Here is a 16824-nt window from a genome sequence, read left to right on the forward strand (position 1 = left end):
AGGGAACAATCCAAGAAGAAGAAATAACAATTATAAATGTATATGTATATATGCACCCAACATAGGAGCACCTCAATACATAAGGCAAATGCTAACAGCTATAAAAGAGGAAATCAACAGTAAGACAGTAATACTGGGGGACTGTAACACCTCACTTACACCAATGGACAGATCATTCAGACAGAAAATTAATAAGGAAACACAAGCTTTAAATGACACAATAGACCAGATAGATTCAATTGATATTTATAGGACATTCCATCTGAAAGCAACAGATTACACTTTCTTCTCAAGTGCACATGGAACATTCTCCAGGATAGACCACATCTTGGGTCACAAATCAAGCCTTGGTAAATTTAAGAAAATTGAAATCATATCAAGCATCTTTTCAGACCACAACACTATGAGATTAGAAATAAGTTACAGGGAAAAAAATGTATAAAACACAAATACATGGAGACTAAACAATACATTACTAAATAACCAAAAGATCACTGAAGAAATCAAACAGGAAATCAAAAACTACCTGGAGACGAATGACAACGAAAATATGACAATCCAAAACCTATAGGATGCAGCAAAAGCAGTTCTAAGAGGCAACTTTATAGCAATACAATCCTACCTCAAGAAACAAGAAAAATCTCAAATAAACAATCTAACCTTACACCTAAAGGAACTAGAGAAAGAAGAACAAACAAAACCCAAAGTTAGTAGAAGGAAATAAATCCTAAATATCAGAGCAGAAATAAATGAAATAGAAACAAAGAAAACAATAAAAATCAATATAACTAAAAGCTCGTTCTTTGAGAAGGTAAACAAAATTGATAAACCTTTAAAACCAGACTCATCACAAAAAAGAGGGAGAGGACTAAAATCAATAAAATGAGAAATGAAAAGGGAGAAGTTACAACGGACACTGCAGAAATACAAAGCATCCTAAGAGACTACAGCAAGCAACTCTATGCCAATAAAATGGGCAACCTGAAAGAAATGGACAAATTCTTAGAATGGTATAACCTTCCAAGACTGAACCAGGAAGAAACAGAAAACATGAACAGACCAATCACAAGTAATGAAATTGAAACTGTGATTAAAAATCTTCCCACAAACAAAAGTCCAGGACCAAATGGCTTCACAGGTGAATACTGTCAAACATTTAGAGAAAAGCTAACACCCATTCTTCTCAAACTCTTCCAAAAAATTGCAGAGGAAGGAACACTCCCAAACTCATTCTACGAGGCCACCATCACCCTGATACCAAAACCAGAAAAAGACACTGCCAAAAAAGAAAATTATAGACCATTATCACTGATGAATATAGTTGCAAAATTCCTCAACAAAATACTAGCAAACAGAATCCAACAACACATTAAAAGGATCATGCACCATGATCAAGTGGGGTTTATCCCAGGGATGCGAGGATTCTTCAATATATGCAAATCAATCAATGTGATACACCATATTAACAAACTGAAGAATAAAAACCATATGATCATCTCAATAGATGCAGAAAAAGCTTTGGACAACATTCAACACCCATTTATGATAAAAACTCTCCAGAAAGTGGGCATAGAGGGAACCTACCTTAACATAATAAAGGTTATATATGACAAACAAAGGAAACTATAAACAAGATGAAAAGACAACCCTCAGAAAATATTTGCAAACAAATCAAGGACAAAGGATTAATCTCCAAAATATATAAACAGCTCATGCAGCTCAGTGTTAAAAAAACAAACAAACAACCCAATCAAAAAATGGGCAGAAGACCTAAATAGATATTTCTCCAAAGAAGACATACAGATGGCCAAGAGGCACATGAAAAGCTGTTCAACATCACTAATTATTAGAGAAATGCAAATCAAAACTACGAGGTATCACCTCACACCGATTAGAATGGGCATCATCAGAAAATCTACAAACAATAAATCCTGGAGAGGTTGTGGAGAAAAGGGAACCCTCTTGCACTGTTGGTGGGAATGTCAATTGATACAGCCACTATGGAGAACAGTATGGAGGTTCCTTAAAAAACTAAAAATAGAATTACCAGACTTCCCTGGTGATGCAGTGGTTAAGAATCCGCCTGCCAATGCAGGGGACACGTAACCACAACTACTGAGCCTGCGCTCTAGAGCCCACGAGCCACAACTACTGAGCCCATGTGCCACAACTACTGAAGCCCGTGTGCCTAGAGCCCTTGCTCTGCAACAAGAGAAGCCACTGCAATGAGAAGCCCGTGCGCCGCAACGAGGAGTAGCCCCCAATCACCACAACTAGAGAAAGCCCGTGTGCAGCGACAAAGACCCAATGGAGCCAAAAATAAATAAATAAACAAATAATTTTAAAAAGTAAATAAATAAGATAAAAATAGAATTACCATATGACCCAGCAATCCCACTACTGGGCATATACCCAGAGAAAGCCATAATTCAAAAAGACACCTGCACCCCGATGTTCATTGCAGCGCTATTTACAATAGCCAGGTCATGGAAACAACCTAAATGCCCATCGACAGATGAATGAATAAAGAAGATATGGTACATATATACAATGGAATATTACTCAGTCATAAAAAGAACAAAATTAGGTCATTTGCAGAGATGTGGATGGACCTAGAGACTGTTATACAGAGTGACGTAATTCAGAAAGAGAAAAAGAAATATCGTATATTAACACATATATGTGGAGTCTAGAAAAATGGTACAGACTAACCGTTTTGCAGGGCAGAAGTTGAGACACAGATGTAGAGAACAAACATATGGACACCAAGGGGGGAAAGCCACGGGGGGGTGGGGTGGGGGGTGGGATGAACTGGGAGATTGGGATTGACATGTATACACTAATATGTATAAAATAGACAACTAATAAGAACCTGCTGTATAACTAACTAAATAAATAAAATTCAAAAAAATTTAAAGAAAGAAAAACTGCTCTGATTCCGAGTTCTGCACAGCCCCTGACACTGTCCCAATGCACTGTTATGAAACTACACACAGACATCTCACAAAAACTCCTAAATCCAAGGAGCTAAGACAAACACCCCTGGCAGCCTTCCCCCACTTTATGATGAAACTGTTCTTTTAGCAAAAAATTCACAACCAAGAAAAATTCTGCTAAATAAGGTGGGTATTTATTTGGGAGACCGTCTTTGCTGATTTCCAAGACCTTGGAACTTAGCTTTCTCTCGTTACTGTTGTTTTCTACCCGTTTTACAATCTTCTACATAAGTCTATAGTATGTGGGTGAATCAACTTTAAGCTATCAGAGGCAAAACCAATATGATGTCCATTATGAGTATGCAGATTCAAATATTTATTCAAACATTTGCTGATCCAGGAGGATTTCTTTGGGAAGCTTGGGGAGAATAGCTAATGGCATACTGAAGGCAGATGCCAGAAGCCATCGTAATGCAAGAGTCAACAGTTCAGAGTGATGAAGTTGGTGCCAGTCACCGAATTTGGCCCTTTGTAACAAAGAAGGTACAAATTGTTTTATACTTATGATGCCTTGGTAGTATGTTAAGTGTTAAAGAGGAAGTTTAGTTCCAGAAAGAAAGAAGCAGGGGAGCGGACACAATGTCTAATTTTTAGACCAAATGAGTAGAACTTCCATTCAGGATTTGGAAGCGCTCCATTATCCAACAGGCTGAAAGTAACTCAGGGGATTGTCGTGGTATTAGAGACAGTCCAAGGTGCCAAAGTCAAAACAGGCCACTCTGGCCATAGGAAAGCCCCAAGTGGGAGTGTATGTAGGTCACTTACATGTTTTGAATTTAGACAGGCTGCGTTTATACAACCATTTTACAATTAAGCGCTGGATAAGTTCTGAATGTTCTAAATTTTTTATAATGTGCTTTTTTCCCAACATATAAGAAAATTGCACCATCACCTTGAACGATGGCCTTAATGGTTCACCTTGGGGCCCTGAGTGTTCGGTAGGGCGCTGGCGGGGAACTCTGCCTCTGCTGACAGGCCTCTTCCCACCCCAGTGCATTTCACTCTGCTTGAGAAGTGTTTGGAGCTAAGAGCGACTGAGCTCAGGGCTAAATTAGTCACGCTCAGTAAACATTATTTTGATGCAGTGAAAAAGAATGAACAAAAATAGAAAGTGTATCAGCCATCAGGTTTGATCCCACACATATTTACTGAACATCTACTTGGGTGGGAAGAAGGACAAGTACATAGAGAGGAAGACAAGGGAACACACGTGCCCGTTTTGCCCGATGCTGTCCTGGTGCCCTTTCTTTCCCTGGAGCACATGGACGTTATTTCCCCTCGCTCCAGGTCTCCTCTCTAAAAGGCTCCCCTCTTTCTTGTTCTCTGCAGACACCCCCAACTTCCCCCATGTAAATGCACATAACAGGAGGACAAATTGTTTCCTGGGGAGAGTTGTGCTGATCAGAAGCTTGGGTCTATAAGGGAGGAACCAAATTAGCCGCATCTCAAATTCTGCTTTTGTTTTACCAGCTGCCGCTTCTAAGTTCTTATTTAATGAAAGTATTTGCTTTTCCATAAACGCACGTAAATTTCCTACCTCTTGCTTCTCACAGCCAAAGGAAGCTCAGTAAGTGGTAATCAAGGAAGAAAGCATATTTCAAAAAAATCACTGTAATTGAGAATATCAGTGTAAACAACGCCATCTTCACAGTTGATGAATTTGCCAATTGTTCTGCCGTCTTGTAGATTTAAGGGTGTCACTTAAATTTATTTTTATTAACAATTCATTAATTAGGAAAGTTATATATATGGTAAAAGAAAGTGTGTAGTTATAAGATAATCACAGCAACCCAAGGGATTCACTCCCTTATTTCAAACTCTCCAGTGCCTTCTTTCTTTTTTTTTTTTTTCTTAATTTATTTGATCGCACTGGGTCTTAGTTGCAGCTCACCAGCTCCTCAGTTGCGGCACGTGGACTCCTTAGTTTTCATTCGCGGGCTCCTTAGTTGCGGCTCACCAGCTCCTTAGTTGCGGCACGCAGCCTCCTGAGTTGTGGCATGTGAACTCTTAGTTGGGGTATGCATCTGGGATCTAGTTCCCTGACCAGGGATCGAACCCTGGCCCCCTGCATTGGGAGCGTGGAGTATTAACCACTGCGCCGGCGGGGAGCTCTCTCCAGTGGTTTCTCGTGACCCCTAGAATGAAATGCAAGAGCCATACCTGGTGTGACAGGCCCTTCAGGATCTGGCCCCTTTTTCTTCTTCACCTCCTCCCCAACCCCTCCCCTTCATGTCCCTTACATCGCTCCAACAATCCACCTTTGTTCCCACCTCAGGGGCTTCGCCCTGCCGTCCTTCTGCCTGGCACATCCTTCCCCCCTTTCTCGTCACTCAGCTCTCAGCACGCGTGTCCCTCTGCAGAGGTGGCCTCCCTTCCTGTCCTGTCCCATGCTCCCCCACTCCGTTCACTCACATCACCGTGTCTTATTGCTGTGGCCTGATCCCTCTCTGAAATGACTTTATTGCCTCCTGGTTTATTTTCTGTCTCCCCTCTAGAATATAAACTCCAGGAGGGCAGGGGTCTTGGCCATCTTACTTACATTTCTATGCTCAGCACTTAGACAAGTGCCTGGCACACAGTAGGCTCTCAGTAAATATTGGTGTGATTGGATGAAGGGCGGTAACAAGGATGGAATGATTAGAATTGTGTCTGGCACAGAGTTGGGACCAGCAAGTGGAAGTTTCCTTCCTCTCGCTCCGCATCCCCCTAACAAAATATATATAAAGGAAAACAATCTAATCTACACTGCTGTGTCTTGAATATATTAAAGATATTCAGTTACACTGAGTATAGTAAATCATATCTAGCTGAGTATTCATTAAATGTAGAATGTAAATATTTTCTTGATTTCATTTTTCAGGTTGTCCTTGCCAGAAGGAACCATGAATTGGCATTTTCCCTTTTTCCTCATGGCCACCGTGACATTGCCCTCTGTGTGCTCCCAGTTCAACCCCCTGTCTCTGGAGGAACTAGGCTCGGACACAGGAATCCAGGTGTTCAATCAGATTGTCAAGTCCCGGCCTCATGACAACATCGTCATTTCCCCCCACGGGATTGCGTCCGTCCTGGGGATGCTTCAGCTGGGAGCCGACGGCAGGACCAAGAAGCAGCTCACCACAGTGATGAGATACGGCGTGAATGGTGCGTGCGCCTGGGCCTGGCTGGCGGGACTTGCAGGAGTCCCAGTCTGGAGGGCCCCTGGCTTGGTCTTTGCTTACCACACAGAGGAGCAGAGCAGCTGGGAGGGGTCTTGCTGGTGCCCCCTGGGCTTGAGGGCCAGTCTCCTCTAAGGCACAGTGGCAATGCTAGGAGTTAGGAGAGCTGGGTTCTGGTCTCCGTTCGGTAGCTGTGGGGCTTTGGGCAGTCACTTGACCCCTTGAATGCCCCTGTTTTCTCATCTCTAACAAGAAAACTTCCCGTCTGCCCCCCCCATGTTGCACAGTGCTCAGAATGCATCATGGCTGTGAACGTACTTTTAAATCCGTAATCTGGGGAGGTGGGTGGGTGTGACCATGGAGGGCAGCCCAGGGCAGCCTTCTGCGTCTCAGTTGAGGTGGCAGACACACGAATCTCCATGGGGGGTAAAATTGCATAGAGCCACACACACACGCACGCACACGCGCACACATACTTATGTAAAACAAGTGAATGAGCTCTGGGGACTGTACCAGTGGCAGTTTTCTCGTTGTGGATCTGTACTACCATCATGCAGGAGACTGGGTGAAAAGTGGAAATACACGGGACCACCTTGTATATTGTTTTGCAAACTTCCCATGATTCTATCATTATTTCAAAATAAAAAGCTATAAAGGAAGTTTGTTTAAAAGTAAGGCCCAGGGCTTCCCTGGTGGCTCAGTGGTTAAGAATCCTCCTGCCAATGCAGGGGACACGGGTTCGAGCCCTGGTCTGGGAAGATCTCACATGCTGCAGAGCAACTAAGCCCGTGAGCCACAACTACTGAGCCCGTGTGCCACAAGTACTGAGCCTGCGCTCTAGAGCCCATGAGCCACAATTACTGAAGCCCACGTGCCTGGAGCCCGCACTCCACAACAAGAGAAGCCCCCGCTTGCCACAACTAGAGAAAGCCTGCGCACAGCAAGGAAGCCCCGACACAGCCAAAAATAATAAATAAATTAATTAATTAAATTTAAAAAAAAAAAAGTAAGGTCCAATAGGAATGGTTTTGTTTTCTTGAAAGAAAGCCCCATTTTAATTACCTGTTTAAGCTTAAGAGCTTGCATCTCCTAGTTCTGTCACTCAGCTTTAGCTCAGGTTTCTCACCCGAGTCCCCTTCCACTGCCCCCTCCACAGTGCTGGGCATGGGCCAGCGCCAGCCTTGGAGGCCTTCCTTGGCACCAGCCTGTGCCGTGACCTTGACAAGTCACATCTGACATCCAGGTTTCAGTTGCTCTATTGGGGAAGCAAGGACGTTCTCCCACCCACGTTCCTCCAGTCCCACTGGCCATAAAGTTCTAGGAATCTTGACCACATTGACGCCTTTGCTGGGAGAGGAGGAGAGATGGGGGTGTGCGTACTTCAGGGCTCCCCTCTGCGCCCCAGTTCGATCCTTCTCAGAGTAACCCCCGGGGGCTGCAAACACGAGATGCCCACCCGCCCCGCTCTGTTTACACGGCATTAAACTTTTGCATGAGTTTGCAGTTTGCTTACCTGTTGGAAGCACTGGGGGACTAAATATTTGGAACACACCGTTATGCCCTTGCTTGGAAGCCCACAGAACTCTTGGTGATTTATAACTTCATAGTGAATCACCCACGGGGCTCCTGGCCTCTCCCAGCGCCATCCGGGCCCTGTCGGCCAGCACCATTCCCAAAGAGCAACTGGATTGTCGTCGTTTGTCTTCCCGCTGAACCACATTCATTTTCACTAGTGTTTCTAAAGTTTTGACAATATTGGTCTGTTGGCCACTCCCCCCAACCCCCATCTCTTCTTCCTCCCAAATCACTAGCAGTCGAGTTGTGGAATGACTTCAGTTCACATGACAGACTCATCGGGGGAGCCCGGGTGGGTTTTCAGGCCCTGGTTTGGGCTCAGCCTCTGAGAACTCAAGACAGCGGCACTCTGGTTGAGGGCAGAGGCAGGACAGTCTGGGGCACAGGGGGAGGATCTGCCCTGATCTTTTCTGGGCAGGAGACTGGGGAGCGTGGAGGAGCTGAAAGGGACAAGTGCCGGGATGGGGCTGTGAAGTCTGCTGGTCCCTTCGTTGTACAACGTGCCTGCCCACTCCTGCTGGGCCTGCCCCCACAGAACCCGTGAGGGGCGCAGTCTCCAGAGGCCTCACAAAGGGCCAAACCGTGGGGCTCTTACCTGCCATCATTTAAGAAGGACAGGTCAGCTCTCCAGGGGACCGTCAAGGTGACTCTGCCGGTTGTTTTAGGACAGTGTCATTTTGAAAGGACCCCAAGCGAGTAAGACAGGTCTGTAATTCGAGCTCTCAGTAGGAACACATTTCATCCTTTGCAACTTATTTCCCTCTTTTCCATGCTCTGAAACTAAATGGAGCGTGTATGAATGGCCTGTGGAAAATAAAGCTTACGTTGCCATAAAACGGATTCCCTTACTTTGTGAGCTTCGCATCAAGTAAAAATCACCTTGTTCTTGGTTGGTGGCACATGGCCATTTTTTATAGTCTTTCTGATGCTCAACTTTATACCTTTTTTTCCCCAAAATAGAGAAAAATCATGTTGTTAAATCTTTGGCAAGAAAGGAAATAGCGCTTAAGGTTGTTAAGAAAGAGAGACGGCATAGGAAATAGCGCTTAAGATTGTTAAGAAAGAGAGACGGCATTAGGAAGAGTCCTTTGGTTTATTCCCCCACGGCTACATAACTGAAGAGCTTTCCAGTCTCCCTATTGACCTGGTGCCAGGAAAGTCTTCCAGGAGAGCCAGGTCTACTTGGGGAAGCTGTGGAGAAGGCCTGGAAGATGCCTGCTTTGAGGCCAGAAGCGCAATTGATCTTTAGGGGCTATTAATAGTTATACTTCATTCTACGCCCTCCCTTTTCTTAACAGAAGGCCACTGAGAAAGCAGATGACTTAGTCTCTTGCTACTCGTACTAGTTTTGTTTCTACTGTTCTTATTTGCCATAATATAGAAGATACTAAAAAAAATAATAAACTTCCTACATTCTTGTGGAAATATTGCTGCATTTTCTCCTTTCTCCTTCAGGAGTGGGTAAAGTATTAAAGAAGATCAACAAAGCCATCGTCTCCAAGAAGAATAAAGATATTGTGACGGTGGCCAATGCCGTGTTTGTGAAGAATGGCTTTAAGATGGAAGTGCCTTTCGTCACGAGGAACAAAGACGTGTTTCAGTGTGAAGTCCGGAACGCGAACTTCGAAGACCCCGCCGCCGCCTGCGACTCCATCAACGTGTGGGTTAGGAACGAGACCAGGGGTGAGTGGCCACGGTTCCCGGGAATGAGCGGGCGTGGTTTTCCACTTTGTGAATGAAAGCGTGAGTTGGGCTCTGAGACCCTCATTGGGACCAGCGTGTCCGGTGGCCCTTCTGTTGTGAAAGGCCTGGACCCACTCACTGCTCCGCCCTTTCTCTCTCAGAGCCCCACGGCTCAGTCCGCCTTCCTACCCTTTTCCTGCCGCCATCACCTGTGGCCCCTGGGGACTTGTCTCCCCGTGGCTCTCGGGCAGCAGGGCGGAATACCGCTCTGCAGACTCTCTTCTTTCTTCGCAGCATCTCATCTCCAGAGTCCCTGCCCACAGGCCCTTGTCTGTTTCGAAGGTTTTAGTGCTCATTCCTTCCTACTTCTGTATCCACATTCCCTTTGCCCAGAATGTGCTTCTCAGCCTTTAAGATTCGGGATTGAGCTCTCCCCACGCCTTCCTTGCCTCTTTCTTTTTACATTGAAGTATAATTGATGTACAATATTATATAAGGTACAGGTGTACAGTGCAGTGATTCACAATTTTTAAAGGTTATACTCCATTTATAGTTATTATAGAATGCTGGCTCTATTCCCTGTGTTGTACAATACATTCTTGTAGCTTGTTTTATACCTAATCGTTTGTTCCTCTTAACCCCCTGCCCTTGTGATGCCCCTCCCCCTTCCCTCTCCCCTCCCCTTCCTCACCTCTTGCTTCTGTTGCCCCAGGAAGTAGGTGGCTCCCCCGGTTATGATGGGCATATGCTTATCCACGACTGCACCCTTCGTTAGAGCACATCCACACGATGTGATTACTTGTGTACGTGCATCTCTCCCTCCACGAAACTGAAGAAATGTCTAACGTCGGTGTTTTTAGCCTGTTCATTTGTAAACTTCAGGTTCAGGCGGAAACATTCAGAGGGAGAGGTAGGTCCAGAACATCAGAGGAAAGTTAAGGCTAGAAATAGAGATTTGGGAACCGTTTTTCACTGAAGGGGAGAGTTAAAGTCACAAGAGTGGAAGCAAAAGAGACTCAATACGGAGAGTAAGCCCAAAGACAAAACTTGGGGGAACTCTGGCCTTTCGGGTCATGTCTCTCAAAGCGTGGTTCCTGGGGCGTGTGTTTAGAATGCAAATCTCTGAGGAATTCCTTGGTGGTCCAGTGGTTATGTCTAGGCACTTTCACTGCTGAGGGCCCACGTTCAATCCCTGGTCAGGGAACTAAGATCCCAAGCAGGAAAAAAAAAAAGGAATGCAGATCTCTGGACCCCAATCTACTGAGGCAGGGACCTAGCATTCTGCACTAAAGTAAGTCCTCCCCCGGTCTCCCTCCAGACTTGTAGATGTGAATATTTGCAAACCATGTGAGGGGCTAGAGAAGAGCCAGATGGGGAATGCTCTGGAGGGTGGAGGAGAGCCAGCGTGTGGTTTTGGTAAACCTGTGACATCCCTTTTCAACAGGATCCTGCACGGTGCAACCTGGGCTCCCTTCCTGAAACCACGAAATGATCAGGCGGACTGAGCCGTGGGGCTCTGAGAGAGAAAGGGCGGAGCAGTCAGTGGGTCCAGGCCTTTCACAACAGAAATGCAGGAGACCAGCAAATGGGAGGGGGTTGGTGGGCTCTTCTGAGCCTGTAGGGCTAAGAACAGAGGTAGGAAGCTGATGGCCCTCAGATGCTGGTAGCTGTATGATGTGACGTGTCAGCGCCCACCCAGCCTTCTTCTTTGCTGTGTCCTGGGAGTAGTAAGTCCCTCAGGATGCCACCCGACCATTTCAAACCACTTGAACACACACTGACTCAATGCATTTCTCACAGCAACCGGGGAAGGGAAAGCGATGAGGCTACAAAAGTGATTTTCAACCCTGCAGACCTAACGCCCTCTGTTAAACAAAGATTTTCACTCTGTTTACTCTCTTGAAATGAAACTCGTAGCTCATATAACCTATGCACATGTACACAAATTTAAAAAAAAATTAATATAATGCCAAACTGTAATACCAGGAAAAACAAAAGTTATTTATAGATGTAGTTCAGTAGGTAAACCCTTGGGTACAGCCACCCCTGAATACGTAACAGTCAGATTCTTAGAATAAGAATTGACATTCACATTGACTGTGAATTGACAGCCACAAAAGCAGACCAAGACAAGCACACTGCACTGGCGACACAAAAACCACGGGCTGTGTTACCATCGTTGAGGCAGTTTTTTATAAAATGCTGCAAAACTCTTGGTAAATTTCCGAGCAAAACAAGTACAGACTCTATTTGGTTTGCGTGGTAGTCACATTCCTGACAAATTCAGCATACATTAAAAGTATGCAAAAGAAAAGATACTTTGTGTTTACACCGGAAAAAGAATAAGGTTCTGGGCTCAGATGACAAGGAGCAGGTTTCTCAAGAACGTGACTGTGCAGCGGCGTGTTTGAAAGCAGGATAGTTCATCGTTTGGGCTGTTTTGAACACTGCAGGATGTGTAGCATCTCTGGCCACTGTCTTTGCAACCAGAAACACTCCCACAAATTTCCAAACTGCCCGCTCAGAGGCGCTTGTGTATATGTGAGGTGTCAGAAGGATCCTGGTGATCAAACTGTCCACGTGTGGAAGACTGCTGCGTGATGACATATCCTGCCTCGCAGAGAGTGGGGGAGCCTTTCCAGTGTGCTAGGGATGTGGTGATGGCCTGGCTGGGGCTGCCCTGCCACCTCTCTGTGGCCTCAGCCCCAACCATGCGGGCTTCCTCCCAACTCGCATACTCGCCATCCTCTCTCCACAGAACCCGCCCCCCGCCCCCACCCCGGTGCATCCTGCTACCTGGAATGCTTTCCTTCCCTGTTGCCCTTTGCCTATTCATTTCACACTATCTCATGAATGGAATAATAGTTACAAGCATGAGTGCCCAGTTTGAACCTCAGTTCTGCCACCTGCTGGCTGTGTACCATTAGGCAGGTTACTTAACCTCCCTGTGCCTCAGCATTCTCCTCTGTAAAATGGAGCTATAGTAGTGGTACCTACTAGAATTGTTGTAATAACATTAAGGTTGTTATGGGACTCTAAATAATAAGCATAAGTCATTTAGCAAGGTGGTTGGCACTTTGCAAAGGTTCAACGAATGTGAGCTATTTTTATAGCCATTGGCTCAAGTAATACTTCCTCAAGGAATCCATCCATCCCTGACCTCATCCACCAGATCAGATCCCCCTCTTATTTGCCTTCACATCCTTAAGTACTTTCACTTGAAGATATTTATTACAATTGCATTTCTAAGTCACTTATATCAGCCTCCACTTGCCTCTAATCTATAGCTTTCGGAAGGGCGGGTTTTATTTTTATTTTGTTTTGTTTTCTCAGGTAGTCATCAAAGACTGGACACCTGGATGGATGGATGGTGGATGGATGGATGGGTGGATGGGTGACAGATGCATGTTTATGGTAGTTATTGATGGCAGGTCCCCCATGTGCCTCCTTGCCTCTGAGCCATGCGTTGCTTACACTTCTCTTTTATCCTTTCTTTTCATTTCTTTGTGCCCCTTATTATATCTTAGTTCTACCAGTGGCAATAAGAGGCTTTATTTACCTTAGGAAAAAAGGGCAGAAGAGATTCTTTCAGACTCTCGGTGTGCAACAACAGAATAGTGAACACAGAATCGTAGGTGTGATTTTTAAAAAATGAATGACAGCGTTCTTGCTCTTGTGCAGCTCACAGTTTCGTTGAGGGAGACAGATGCTACATTTGGCTAGAATAAAATACCGCAGTGTAACTAACGGTGGTGCTGAGCATTGGGCTTTATGGAAACTCCAGGAGATAGGGAGGAGTGACAGAGAAGAGATATAAGAAGAGGGGACCACTGAGCTATGTCTCAAAGGCAAGTAGGAATTGGACTGGGTAATGGTCCCAGCAAAGGCAAAACACAGCCTTCGCTATTGGGAAACCAACTCTCAAGAGCTTGCTATCACTGGAGCACAGAGTTCTCACTTCCTTCCCACAGGACAGAGTCTGTTCACAGATGCCGCTTTGCTTTGAGCGATGACTATTTATATCACATGTATTTTCCTTCCAGATCCTGATGTAAGGTGGCTTTGGTGCCCCCTTGTGTAAGTAATGAGCAATGACGACACTGACTTGCCGGGCGCCCTGTGGGTCAGGGAATCCTCCAAGTGTGCTTCTTTCCCATGACTGACGTAAACATCTGTTTATTGTACCTCCAAATCTTCTTGAGTTTCATTTCAAAGAACTTAAAGCTCTCTCTGCTGAATCAGATATTCTTGCTTCTTCAGAAGCTGTTGGTTTTATTCTCACCATTTAATGTATTGTAACTTGCATTTACATTATGAACATTTTTTAAAAGTTGGACTAAAAGCTACAATGAACTAATTTTTAATAGCTTTAGTGTTAGTGATCTCTCTTAAACCCATACACACACACACACACACACATACACACACACACACACACACAGTTGAATCTTCAAAAACCAAGCAAAAGGAACCTAAATGAAAATTCAAAGCTTCAAGCACAGGTGGCACTTTAGAAGGACCTTTGTGACTTCACAAGAACAGCCTGAAATTGCAACTGTTGTGTGTGCCTCATTCCTGCACAAACAAGCCGGACCATCCTGATATCTTGTGAAGAGCATCTTCCTTAACAAATAATTATTCTAGGAGAGACCCCGTTTCTTTTTATCTCTATAATATGAGCCTAAATGGACCCCTGACCCATAAATATAGATACCAATTTTAGTCTCAACTCTTCTTTAAGTAGCTATATAATAATCAGGGATTCCAAACTAATGCTCAACATTCCTAAAATCTTAAGAGAAATTAAGCATTTGCCTTTGATAACATTACACAGGCTGAAGTGTTCCTTTATTTTTAACTGGGATTAAATCAACCTAGTGGTTACAACAAAGCAACACGACAACTGTTTATCTTGTGTCGACCAAAAGCCCTCACTGGCAGTCATACGTGTCAGTTATTATCAAAAACAGAGAAATTAATTATGAATTAAGTATAGCTTATGCAGATGAGCAAAATGTTCTTAAAATATGGGGTTTATGGGGAATTAGTTATAAAAGAATTTTTTTTTTTTTTTTTGCCGTACGCGGGCCTCTCACTGCTGTGGCCTCTCCCGTTGCGGAGCACAGGCTCCGGACGCGCAGGCTCAGCGGCCATGGCTCACGGGCGCAGCCACTCCGCGGCATGTGGGATCTTCCCGGACCGGGGCACGAACCCGTGTTCCCTGCAACGGCAGGCAGACTCTCAACCACTGCGCCACCAGGGAAGCCCCTATAAAAGAATTTCTGGATGAAAAGTTTGGTAGCCCTAAATAGAGGGTCTCTGAAGTCTTTTCTGGTTCTCTGATTTTTAGCTTGTTTTCAGCTTTTAATATTTAGTGAGGAAAAAAATTAGAAGGGACAACAGGATATTGTAGAAGTTCTTTTATAAATCTTTGAAATTTTAGATTTTAAAAATCTTTGAATTTTTAAATTTTACAAATCTTTGAATCTTAAAATTTCTCAGATTTTTCATTCCTCCCGATCCTGCAGCTGCCTTTTGCCCCCAAACGGACTGCCCGTTCTGAGTGTCCTCTGTGTCTGTTCTCTGACTGCACAGGTATGATCGACAATCTGCTGTCCCCGGATCTTCTCGACGGTGTCCTCACCAGACTGGTCCTGGTCAATGCAGTGTATTTTAAGGGTTTATGGAAATCACGGTTTCAGCCTGAGAACACAAAGAAGCGCACGTTTGTGGCAGCTGATGGGAAATCCTACCAAGTGCCGATGCTGGCCCAGCTCTCCGTGTTCCGGTGTGGTAAGTTCACACTCAGTGGGGCTCTGTTCTAGAATGTGCCAGCCGCAGAAAGGCCCTCGGGTGCTGTCACTTAGCTCAAGAGCAAACCTGCCTTTTTATTTTTTATAAAGGGCAGGGAGGAGACGGCAGGATTTTTTAAAAGCTCATGGTAAGTCTCTGCATTACTTACAAAGGTTATGTATTAATGTATAACACATGTAACGCTTTTGAAATTTAAAGATGACAGGACAATTCACAAAATGAGAAGTATAAATGGACATGAAACATATTGCATGCGTTATCAAGTCATCATTAGCAATCTTACATTACCAAATCAAAACTAAAAGTAAAACTTAGATTTCTTTTTCACTGATCAGATTAGCAAAAATTACGAAGATTGACAAAGCCCAGTCGTGGCTCTGGCGTGGGGGCCACGTGGGCACCCTTGGGTGCTGTTGGTGGTGGGGAACCGTGGTCTGGAGGACTTTCTAGCAGCCCCGCCTCAGCAGTCTCACACCAAGGAATTATAATATGAAGATAATCATACACTAGCAAATAAATAGAAGGCATATATGTACATGTAGTGGAACACACATGATAATTAGATTTATATAAGCAGAAAGTTATATAATATGTGGTTGATTTCAGAAAACAAGTTACAGAACAGCAGATGCTGTTTCATCTCATTTATGTAAAATACTTTCTATATATTCATGCAGACATGTCTTGGAGGATGTTCAATAAAATGTTAAGTGGTAGTATTTCAAATGATTATTTTTCTTTGAGTTTGAAATTTTTTTTAAGGAACATGTGTCAGTTTTACAGTTGGGGGAGAAAGAAAATGACCCATCTCTGTAGTCATTACCACACATAGGTAACTAAGGCTGGTGACTGTTTTCTAAACCTACTTTCGTTGAAGTATCAGTGGTCCAGTTTAAGTTAAACTTCTTTTTCCTCTATAAGTTAGCCTTTATGTCTCCAATCTATATGTGGACCTGTGGGTCCCAAGTATGCCCTTTGCATGTACAGTATACGTTAGATCAAGCATTGCTCAACATTTCTCCAGCTGCCTAATTCTTTAAATTAAGAAATGACTCATGCTAGAGACACAGTAAAGTCACTTTCCTTCCCCCATGTCTTTCATCAAACTTCCAGGTAGAATTTTGTCATTCACTCAATAAATTTTTTCAAGATAATATGTATTTAAAAGCCCTGCAGAGGGACTTCCCTGACAGTCCAGTGGTTAAGACTCTGCACTCCCGATGCAGGGGGCCCTGGTTTGATCCCTGGTCAGGGAACTAGATCCCGCATGTTGCAACTGAGACCCGGCACAGCCGAATAAATAAATAAATATTTAAAAAAAAAAAAAAAAGTCCTGTAGAAAGGTAGCATGCTAAACAACTGAGACCAATGAAAGGCTCTTTTTGTCCAGAACTCATTCTCAGGTTACGTTGCCCAGGAAGACATCATGGAATGCTATCATGGCCACCAGCTCCTATCCGAAGCACAGTTATTTTATTTTAGGTCAATCTTTGTACACATTCTAATAAAACAAAACGCGAGAAGGCCTCATTTACTGTATGTTTCTGTTGCTGAAAAATAATGAATAAGTCAGTAAAGAATAAATCAGCAAGGCTTCTATA

At 44.2% G+C, this 16824-nt stretch overlaps 1 protein-coding gene across 1 annotated transcript in view; it reads left to right on the top strand.

The window, feature by feature from the left end:
* The window catches only part of SERPINE2 (serpin family E member 2), a 72846-nt gene that overhangs the window by 40917 nt on the left and 15105 nt on the right, over positions 1-16824 (top strand). Inside the window, exons 2-4 of the mRNA XM_067740404.1 lie at positions 5857-6137; positions 9182-9409; positions 15005-15202. Of these exons, the coding sequence (XP_067596505.1) occupies positions 5879-6137; positions 9182-9409; positions 15005-15202 (685 nt within the window). The 5' untranslated portion in view covers positions 5857-5878. The remainder of the gene's footprint in view (positions 1-5856; positions 6138-9181; positions 9410-15004; positions 15203-16824) is intronic.

The sequence above is a fragment of the Pseudorca crassidens genome, chromosome 6 (genome assembly GCF_039906515.1).
Source record: "Pseudorca crassidens isolate mPseCra1 chromosome 6, mPseCra1.hap1, whole genome shotgun sequence".
NCBI classification, from domain to species: domain Eukaryota; kingdom Metazoa; phylum Chordata; class Mammalia; order Artiodactyla; family Delphinidae; genus Pseudorca; species Pseudorca crassidens.